This window comes from Saccostrea cucullata, unplaced genomic scaffold (assembly GCF_032062105.1).
Source record: "Saccostrea cucullata isolate Sc308-1 unplaced genomic scaffold, CSIRO_AGI_Scuc_v1 ctg583, whole genome shotgun sequence".
NCBI classification, from domain to species: domain Eukaryota; kingdom Metazoa; phylum Mollusca; class Bivalvia; order Ostreida; family Ostreidae; genus Saccostrea; species Saccostrea cuccullata.
Window position 1 is genome coordinate 22,328 of NW_026919895.1, and position 11,530 is coordinate 33,857.

The 11,530-nt window shown below is 33.1% G+C and overlaps 1 protein-coding gene across 1 annotated transcript; it reads right to left on the minus strand.

Moving 5' to 3' along the window:
* Positions 1-364: 364 nt before the first annotated feature.
* Positions 365-11,138, minus strand: LOC134239855 (uncharacterized). The gene is made up of 11 exons (XM_062721989.1): positions 11,029-11,138; positions 10,800-10,866; positions 9,669-9,704; positions 8,523-8,711; positions 6,686-6,850; positions 6,083-6,247; positions 3,342-3,542; positions 2,586-2,765; positions 2,380-2,442; positions 2,126-2,225; positions 365-753 (listed from the first exon to the last, which is right to left on the minus strand). The coding sequence occupies exons 2-11, from the start codon at positions 10,864-10,866 to the stop codon at positions 561-563; spliced, it is 1,359 nt and encodes a 452-aa protein (XP_062577973.1). The 5' UTR covers positions 11,029-11,138; the 3' UTR covers positions 365-560.
* Between the last annotated feature and the right edge of the window lie 392 nt (positions 11,139-11,530).

An 11,530-nucleotide genomic window follows, 5' to 3' on the forward strand; every position in this document is an offset into this window, starting at 1 on the left:
CTACAAACACATTTCTACGGATTCCGAAGCAATATGTAGTCAAAACATGGGTGTTAAAGGTGTGAATTTCTGACGACGTCGAGATACACGGAGTCGTCTGTGCGTGACGAGCGACCAGCTGACAACAATTAGGTTAAGTAGAGCAGAAAATTGCACCGATGTCGACATATACCAGGTAAATTTTGCTCTTGGGACTGTGAAATACGTCGAGATAAGCGGGGTAGTCGACATTACCGAGGTCGACATATCAGAGTTTTTGCAAATCATTTATATAGTAAATAATGTCGGGACCGCGGACAGACGTCGACATATCCCAGGTTGTCGACATATCCGATGTCGAGATACCGAAGTTTACCTGTATTTACAAAAATAAATGGAAAAAATCACCTTCTTCATTGTCATTGTTGCAGACCTTTAAATCCATGTTCCTAACACGTTCGCACAACTCTTGGAGTATTTACTTCCAAGGTTAAATATATGTTTGAAATGTATGCTTATTTGAATGATTAAAGCGTGGTATCTTACAATGTGGTAAATAAAATTGTGACAGATATTCACAATTAGCTAACGGAATGAACATCCAAAGATTTTGAACTGATTGTGACGTCAGATGATTTCTCCGGAAGTCTCACATAATTATTCTCCTTGTTGAGCCATTTAACATGTAGTGTCTCGTAATCGTTGTCAATTTTCTTACATGGGACTGGTTTCTCATAGATGGCGGATTTATTGCAATATCTTTTGAAATGTTGCCTGAAAAAGAAAAAAAATACAAAACATAAATATCTTTTAAATATAAAACGGCATTTTTTACATTTACTAAATAATTTTTTTTAACATCTGCTTTTTTATAAACCTTCAGAACATTTCAAGCCTTTTTTTCAACCCCAACCAATATAAATGACCAATATTATTGGAGTTTTCAAAAGCATTGGTGATTTAAAATACGAAGAGACCCTCCTGTATATTTTTTTATCAAAGCAAATATTAAAGTAATACGCATCTGCTTCTTTAACACACCAGATGGAAATTTATTGCAGAAGCGAAATTATTTTTTTTTCATCTGTATCCTAGTTATTTTATTATGTTTTATCTTGCAAACTTTAAGTTCAATTCTGGTCGAGGTTTCTTGAGTATCATACATGTAATCATAAAACAATTTTTTTCTTGTTTAATTTTCTTGTTTTGAATTAAAGAACTATATAATTTAAATGCACCTGAACTGCAATTATGGCCTTTGAACTACTGTCAACCATGTACTTGTCTTTTATGGTATTTGCTTGAAATAAAATTTATTTGCAACTTTGTATAAGTCGTCCACTTTATCACAGTTTTGACGCGAAATTTCCGCTGATTTGACGGTTTTCCTTTTATTCCAAAAGTCCTTACATATTACTGGGGAAATTAATGCATTTCAGTTTGGAAAAAAATTGATGTAATATGATAAAAACTTTGCAATGTATTATTAAGGAAAAAGAAAAATGAACATGTATTTACTAAGTCAAAATAAAAATATTGATTAGATATTGTCAAGGAGTACAGAAGCCCATTCAGGACCTATAAATATATTTTTTAAATTTGATATAACGAATTGTCGAATTTGTTATTACGAATTTAATTCATTGTAACAATTTCTTTGAATTTGTTATCACGATTTTTCGATAGGTCCTAAATGGGCCTCCGTAAAGGAGTGATGTTATGTATTTTACTTTTACTTTGATGATTCAGCATCTGCATTGTATTTATGAAATTTGATATCTCTCCCCCTACCGTCCCACAGTATCAATGACGATATTGAAAGTTATATGTTTAGTGTAGAGATAAAAGCTTGAGAATTTCCTGTCCTGAGAATCTGTGGAAATTTATGTCAACCATTCTTTCCTCTGATGTTGCATTTGAGTTCCGTATTCTTTCATTGCTTATCTTCATAAATGTGGGCCGGGTTTAGGGGAAAGAGATGAGATGTGGTGTGTTTCTCAGAGTTGAGTTTTAGTTTTAGAGTTTTAGCGATTGGATGTAACTTTTTGGATTTCCATGAATAAAGATTGAAACGAAACATGTAGTGACGATTGATACATTCAAGGTATAATTCCCATCGTCACAATATTAATTAGAGAGGACATACCTCCGATATAGAAACAATAACACCACTAGACCTCCAATGGTTGCCAGTGTAATTAATAAGACTACAGCAATGATCAGTGTATTTTCTGTTAACCACTTTTCTGAAAGAAAGAAATCAATAATCATGCAGAAACACAAAATAACGTAAATAGATTTTATTTTGAACTCTGGAAACTTGCGTAAATATTTTAGTTATTTTATTTATCTTAATCAAAAGTAAAACATTTAATTGAAGTGTGCGTTAAAAATACTAACTGTGGGGCAAAGGATTTTTCTTTATATACTCGTCATCATCAGCAAAACAGGGTTCATGCTTTCCTGGGAAAAAATCGTCTTTTATGAGCAAATAAAAATTTTTAAAAAAGAAAGAAAAGTTTTAACTGTTCAAATTTTAACTTTCATGGCACCGTGAAATCGTTATTTTTATGACTTTTTATTATTTTAGTGTGTTTAATAAATACCGAAGCAGTATCGATCCTCGCATAAATTCAAGGGTTTCAAGCAGTAGGCCATAAACCGTCCACAGTTCTTCACAAGTATTTTGTTTTTCTCCAGGCAACAGTTTTCATGAAAACCCGCCGATAGTCCTGATGTACAAATGTCTCTTTGTACTATCCCGTCCTCAGTGCTCGGATGCGAACCTTTAATTTAAATCATAAAGAAAATGGTATATGTGGTTAATTGCATACAAAAAAATTACCTGGTGGCTAAAAAATTGCACTAACGACTATTTTTCTAAGCTGGGACACAGTTGTCACCTAACTTTTAAAGGTCACTTAAAGTAGAGGCCGGTATCTGAAATTTGTTCCTTTATTTTTTAACATTAAACATTATACAATCATTGAAACAAATGAATACTCAACCTCCACTTGTTGTCTTAATTTTCATGCAGTGTACTTCCACATCAAAATGATCCATTCAACGATCTAAAAATCTTTTAATTTGTCCATGTTGTTTTTAATTTGTCCATTCTAAATTTATTGTTTTTGATACTGAAAAATAACTTATTTTCATGGGGTCAAATTTTCGAGGTTTGAAAAACGAAATCTTTGATTGTGTGGATTAGATTTCAAAGTGAAAGAAGGGTTGAGTATTTGCTTATGGTATTTTACATATCGAGGTTGTCAAGAATTCAAATGTCTCTGCAAACCTTGAAAACAACGAAAATTAAACCCCCACAAAACTAGTGATTTCACAGTAGGCTTTGACATATATACCCTGCATCCAGACGGGGCGGATAGCACCACAGGAAAGGACTCCCGGACATTTATTTAACAGTACTTGTCCGTGGTCGTCTGCTTTATACCAGCCAGGATATAGATCCCGATCACATGATTGCATGTAGTGTGTGTATTTACAGTTTTCACTCCTGTTTTTGGTGTTTGGAATCCTTGGGATTTCAGGCAACATGCACGGATCTAAAATTAAAAAAAATTATATATAATTAATCGCTGGGAGCGTGAACGTGATCAACTTCAAGAAGGATATATGTTCATAACCCCAACAGCATAATATTAAATATTGAAACTATAATTTAACTTTAAACTATGAGATATTTTGTTGTCTTTATTGTTAGCCATCGAATTATTACCTGGCTGATATATTTCAATAATTTAAACAAGAGGCCCATGGGCCACATCGCTCACCTGAGCACTAAGGGTAAGAAAAAGTAGAAAATGGCTTTTTATTGTAAAGTTTAAATCCAAAAGTAGTCCCATGACCAATCGTGGATTTGCTATTTCTTTGAAAATGATTGTTAAAGAATTTTCCTATATATACATGTATCTTTAAAAACTTTGGTCGGCCATTTTGGCCCCGCCCTACCCCTGGGGGTTATGATTTGACCAAATTTGAATGTACACTACTTGAGCATGCTTCCATAAAAATATGATGAATTATGACTTTGTCATTCTTGAGAAGAAGATGTTTATAGAATTTCCCTATATATTTCTTTGTAAAAGTTTGGTCGGCCATTTTGGCCCCGCCCTACCCCCGGGGGTCATGATTTGAACAAACTTGAATCTTCACTACCTGAGCATGCTTCCATATAAATAATTATGATGAATTATGGCTTTGTCATTCTTGAGAAGAAGATTTTTAAAGAATTTTCCTATATATTTCTATGTAAAAGTTTAGTCGGCCATTTTGGCCCCGCCCTACCCCCGGGGGGTCATGATTTGAACATACTTGAATCTACACTATCTGAACATGCTTCCATATAAATATGATGAATTATGGCTTTGTCATTCTTGAGAAGAAGATTTTTAAAGAATTTTCCTATATATTTCTATGTAAAAGTTTGGTTGGCCGTTTTGGCCCCGCCCTACCCCGGGGGTCATGATTTGAACAAACTTGAATATACAATACCTGAACATGCTTCCATATAAATATGATGAATTATGGCTTTGTCATTCTTGAGAAGAAGATTTTTAAAGAATTTTCCTATATATTTCTATGTAAAAGTTTAGTCGGCCATTTTGGCCCCGCCCTACCCCTGGGGGGTCATGATTTGAACATACTTGAATCTACACTATCTGAACATGCTTCCATATAAATATGATGAATTATGGCTTTGTCATTCTTGAGAAGAAGATTTTTAAAGAATTTTCCTATATATTTCTATGTAAAAGTTTGGTTGGCCGTTTTGGCCCCGCCCTACCCCGGGGGTCATGATTTGAACAAACTTGAATCTACAATACCTGAACATGCTTCCATATAAATATGATGAATTATGGCTTTGTCATTCTTGAGAAGAAGATTTTTAAAGAATTTTCCTATATTTCTATGTAAAAGTTTGGTCGGCCATTTTGGCCCCGCCCTACCCCCGGGGGGTCATGATTTGAACATACTTGAATCTACACTATCTGAACATGCTTCCATATAGATATGATGAATTATGGCTTTGTCATTCTTGAGAAGAAGATTTTTAAAGAATTTTCCTATATATTTCTATGTAAAAGTTTGGTTGGCCGTTTTGGCCCCGCCCTACCCCCGGGGGTCATGATTTGAACAAACTTGAATCTACAATACCTGAACATGCTTCCATATAAATATGATGAATTATGGCTTTGTCATTCTTGAGAAGAAGATTTTTAAAGAATTTTCCTATATTTCTATGTAAAAGTCTGGTCGGCCATTTTGGCCCCGCCCTACCCCCGGGGGGTCATGATTTGAACATACTTGAATCTACACTATCTGAACATGCTTCCATATAAATATGATGAATTATGGCTTTGTCATTCTTGAAAAGATTTTTAAAGAATTTTCCTATATATTTCCATGTAAAAGTTTGGTCGGCCATTTTGGCCCCACCCTACCCCCGGGGGTCATGATTTGAACAAACTTGAATCTACAATACCTGAGCATGCTTCCATATAAATATGATGAATTATGGCCTTGTCATTCTTGAGAAGAAGATTTTTAAAGAATTTTCCTATATATTTCTATGTAAAAGTTTGGTCGGCCATTTTGGCCCCGCCCTACCCCTGGGGGTCATGATTTGAACAAACTTGAATTTACACTACCTGAGGATGTTTCCCCATAAGTTTCATCTTTCCTGGCACAGTGGTTCTTGAGAAGAAGATTTTTAAAATATGCCTCTAGATTTTCATTAATTCCCAATTATCTCCCCTTGAATAAGGGCGTGGCCCTTCATTTGAACAAACTTGAATCCCCTTCACCCAAGAATACTTTGTGGCAAGTTTGGTTGAAATTGGCCCAGCGGTTCTTGAGAAGAAGTCAAAAATGTGAAAAGTTTACAGACAGACAGACAGACAGACGGACAGACGGACGCCGGACAAAATGTGATCAGAAAAGCTCACTTGAGCTTTCGGCTCAGGTGAGCTAAAAAATGGTAGGTTATTCCTTTTAGATACTAAAGAACACAACTGATGAGGCATAAACTATTTTTGTCTTTCAAAATCTCAAGCCAAGAAGAACATTTGGTGCATCACAAGACCTTCGTAACACAATCTTTCAAGAATTGGATTCTTCGTGGTTTTCCTGGTTGTGGGTCTATCCGTTGGTTTGGGTGGCTGCCTCGTTGTGGATGTTTTCCAGACAGCTGGAGTAGTGTCAGGTTTAGGAGAACTTGTTGTCTCTACACAGGAAGCGTCTTTTTCACCTTGATTTGGAAATGTAAACGTAAAGTAGAAAATTACGTACTTAAAATTCTTAGAAGGATTTTTCACGATTTAAACATATAATAAGAGAAAATGAGTTATCAGACAGCTTCAGTAATGTAATAAAGTCTAAATTGGTATTAAATAAACAAATTAGCTAAACGTAATTTAAATGACAAAATATAATGAACAAACCCTAACAAGAAATACGATATAGTTAACGATAGTGTCAAAATTATCGCTATAGTAAATCAGAGTTTTCATAATTAGCGTTTTAGTAAATCAAAGTTCAAAGTTATCACTATAGTAAATCAAAATATCAAAGTAATCACTATAGTTAAGCAAATTAACTATAGTTAACTATAGGATTTTTTGTTAGGGAGATACTGATTGCTAGAGTTAGTAGTAATAAATCAGAAATTTTAAAAAAAATTGGTTACCGAAGCAATATCTCTCTGAGCAGGCATCCAGTGCCGGTAGACAGTAGGCGTTGAATGACCCACAATGTTTTATTCTGATAGTGACGTCCTTAACACATGGACCCTCAAAACCAACTTTACATACTTTTCTGTGTACAATTTCGTTTTCCACTGTTGGGAGGCTTCCTACAGAAAAATATTTAATTTTAAGGACAGATGATACAAACAAAAAAAGGATGCCTGGATTGGTATATTTTTTCTGGTCTTATTTCATTGAAAATGATGTAAAAATAAATTTCTAGAATATAAAGAAATTGTAAACCTGCTATGATGTTCAAAATTCTACCTCTCTGAAACCATCCTTATTAATCTATACAAATATTTCTCTCTTCAAATCCCATTTTTTAAGAATTTGAATAAAAATTTAAAAACTACGCGGTTAAACTTATTCATTTTACACATTAAAACATGACGCAAGTTGTTATTTTCATTTTTTTTTTTGACAAAAATTTGTTTGTATCATCTGTCCTTAGGATGAAACTTAAATTTTTCCTTAGCTTCAATTACCGGGCACAATTTAAAATTAGTTATAAGTATTTTTATACAGAAAATTAAAACAAACAAATTACATATGTACTGTCGTTTTTATTAATTATAAACATCATTATAAAGGTAAAAAATCGAGTATGGTGACCTTTGTCGTCTCATCGCCAAATATTTTATTCTGACATATATAATTATATCCACGATTTCTAAATTTTCAATATAGGATTAAACGTTCTTTTTGAAAAATTTATCGATGTGTAAACTCATGACATTTTACTCACAAACTAAATAAAAGTGCGAAGCACTTTTATGTTAAGTTTGTGAGTAAAATGTCAAGAGTTTACACATCGATAAATTTTTCAAAAAGAACGTTTAATTCTTATAATTCCAATATCGAATTTTTAATAATATTTAAATTATTTCTCTTTGAGGCCTCCATACAATCCGTTATTTCTGGACGGCGTAGGAATACATTTTACCGTAAAGGAACGTAATCAAGATGATTTTCGATAGAGTTCAACTTAAATTGTCCAAACAATCGATAAATAAACTTATAACAACTAATCGAATGTTGTTTAAGTCAACAAATATCGTAATTACGAGTTTACTTCAGAATAGTTCGTCTTTGACCATGACCATGTTGACATAAACAACAACTCTCATAGCGAAAGTTGCAGACCGACGACGCCTTCAATTTGCACTTGTTTATTCAAATATTGAGGAACAATATAGAAAGTAAATATGAATTTGATGCTAATAGGGCAAGAGTTTGAGGTACGTTTCTTTTCCCTGTCAAAACGATACAGACTGAGCTTATTTTCTACGTATGAACGTTGAGACAGCGATTTTTAAAATTCACACTCGTGATCGGACAGTGACATAAACATTTTCACGGCGTCCATCAGTTAGGCAGTCTAGTATGTTGCCAGTTTTGTTTAAGCCCTAATTAAATTTAAAGTTTCTTGTATTCATTATTTAGCCAGAACAGACCCAGAAATAACTGCTTTCATTGTTTATACGATAACCTAGTAGTGTCATCAAGAAAGTAGTTCTGATTGAAAGAATTTATCGATGTGTAAAAATTTTCTGGAACGTGTTCTCGTCCAATCAAAACACAGGAAATCAATAGATAAAATGAAGATTGGAATTATATTAAAATGAAATTCAAACATATCCAAAGTCATTCCACAATTAAGTGAAGTACATAATTGAGGGTATTGATTAACAAACGTTTATTTAAATCCCATTCAAAGCATAGGCTAACGATCAAATATGGTTTACAATTGCAATAGAGTAACGTAAGAAGGGTTACCGTTAAGCCACGAAGGATACACAGCTCCACAACTAAGTAAATTGGGAGGATGATTCAACATGTCTTCCTCAAACCTGTGCCATCCTGGAGTTATGTAGCGATCACAATAATCGTAACTCTTGTACAGGCAGTTCTCTGCCCTAAAATCTGGCTCAAATGCCGGCCGTATATTTGCTGCCTCACAGGGGTCTAAATTTAAAAAAATGTTATTGTATTCATATTTCCCCGTATGTACAGATAGTGTATAATATTTATGTAGATTTTATGACAATGTTTTTTTTTTTTCGAGCCATCCCGTTAACTCTATTAATTGTATGCTAGAGTTAAAGTTCACATACATGGCATGGACATATGTATGTGGGCAATGCAATGTGTTTGTCAATACAATCTGTCATTCATTTAATAGAGTGATGACTACATCTTTAAAACAAATTTATAGTCCATTGCTTCACACTAAACTGTCATAAGATTTTCTGTCGACTCGTTTAATTAAAAAGCACACAGTAGGTGTGCCCGGTGGACAAGGGAATGTCTACTCCTGTCCCTGGTGCAACCTTATCACATCAACAATATATGCGAACTCCTCCGTGGCAATTTATCCCATGAACAATATATACCCATTCCTCCGTGGTACCTTATCCCATCAAAAATATAGGCTCAATCCTCCGTGGCACCTGATATCATCAATAATATATGCTCACTTCTGATCTAACCTCTGATATTTTGGAAGTCCGTGTTTGCTCTGCTCCTATTTTGTATTGTTTTCTGGACTTTTGATCTCGAATACAGTTTGTTATCTTCATATGTTTTATGCAGAGCTTCGTGTTACTTCTATTTTCATAATATTAGATTAAGAATAAATACCGTTCGAAACAAGATATGTCAGAGTGTTCGAATCACAATATAAATATGAAAGAGAGGTTGATCAGCTGAATATAAAAGAATTCAAAAATGCAAGAAAATCAGATTAAGTCTTATCAGAAAACATGTTTAAAACATAGAAGTAATATATATTTCCATAAAAGGACACCCAGGTAATCACTTACATACATTATTTGTTATGCAGCACTCATCTTACATTCAGGCAATATAATAGTACATCAATAACAAAAATAATCTTTTTTTTTAATTCAAGATTTTACTCACCATCAGTCATATCGCAGAACCATAAACTTGAAGCATCTGAATAAAAGAAATAATAAACCATTAAAAGTAATGCGTGTCATGTTACGAATAATTGTGAAACTTCCGAGTCTATATAACTGTAAAGGCTTTTAAAAATATTATTTCATATAGTCTTTCAATACTTTTATTCAATAATTTTAGTGTATTATTTCTAATATATAATATAAGATTAAAACTTTATGAGCACTTCAATCTATAAAAACATCTCGAAAAGCATTTTACCTGTCTGCTGAATTTAAGATTTAAAAAAGTATGTAAATTGATATTTATCAATTTAAAATGAATGTCTCAAGATACATAAAAATCCCACCTGAAATCCAATTTGAATATATTGTTAACCAACTTTTATTCGCATGCGAGAAATTTTCGTGAAGTTCGCGAGAACCTCGTAATCGCGAATATTTCTCGCCGCGAAACGGTACTTTAAGCATCTCTTTCTTTTTAAAATAGATTGAAAAATATATCTGATCGCGAAAATTAATCTTCTTAAACTAGTTTACCCCTAGTTAATCGCGAAATAAAGTCGTCGTGAATAAAAGTTGGTTTACAGTATTGTGGTATAGTATAGAAGAAAACAATTTGCTCAAACGTAGATATGCCATCTTTCTGTTCCTCGTAGAGTTATCTTTCCTTTAAGTTATCATATTATATTGGGGGAAATCTTTATATTTTTACAATTGTTAATTCCTTGCCCAGGTTTCCTGTTGCGAGATTTATTTTACACAATTAAATGCAATATGTAATGGGTGTAGTCGTTTGTTAAGATTTTTATATATTTCCTTCCAGCATATAAAAGCTCGTTTAAATTGCCTTACACTTCATGTGCACTTTAAAACTACCAGCATATATTATCTTGTGAATATGAAACCAGGCACGCTAAGCTAGACGTAAACATACACAATCAATTTGCAACTTTGTTTTTATTTTCACGTCCTTTGAGATTTTAGAGAAAATAAAAATATAAAACAGTAAATGTTTCAGAATTTTGAATTTTGTATAAGAATACTGGTGATAATTTTTGTCAAATTTTGTGCAAACCATTCACGTTGTTTTAAATCTATGTCATCATAAAAGAAAAGTATCAATTATTACCTGCCCAAGTAATCACGGACACTATATAAACAAGTGTAAATCTCATCATAGAGGAAAGAAACGCCATCTGTAAGAGAAATGAGATAAAAAGATTCCCAATATAAACACTGTGACGTAATTTCCAGTCCACCCAAATACACACAGAAAACAGTGTTTATTTCTTATGACAAAAGTCTTGATTTAAACAAATTATAATTCCATAGATACAATTAAAAAGAAAATGTATTACCTTTGATAGGAAGACTCGGAACTTTGTTGTTACATTTGTAATGTCCTCCAAGCTTCAACCAGGAAGAAAAGAAACTGACGATGTTCTATAAATATACACAATTCTGCGTAAACAAACCGGTCTATTGCATTTCAAAACCTCGAACGAGGTTTTAATAATTCACCGACATTTTTTTTTATCACATTGCAGGTATTCGAGAATCCTCGTTCCGCTAGAGAGGGTATGATGCTTTATATCCTGATCGATAATTTAATCTCAAATCAATAAAGCATTGATGCAGGTGCACAGGCTTAAATAAATCAATACATTCAGAAATGAGGTCTTTGTGCAAATGCATTTTTAAACCTCAGCATCAGCTTGCTCTTCTGATGACGTTTTAAGATTATCTTATTTTAAAAGCTATAATTTTTCTTACATCGTATAACAACGAAATAGAAAAAAAAATTAATCGACTTTTCTTTTTTAAAACCAGTTATTTATTCAGCTTTGCATTGTTTAAATG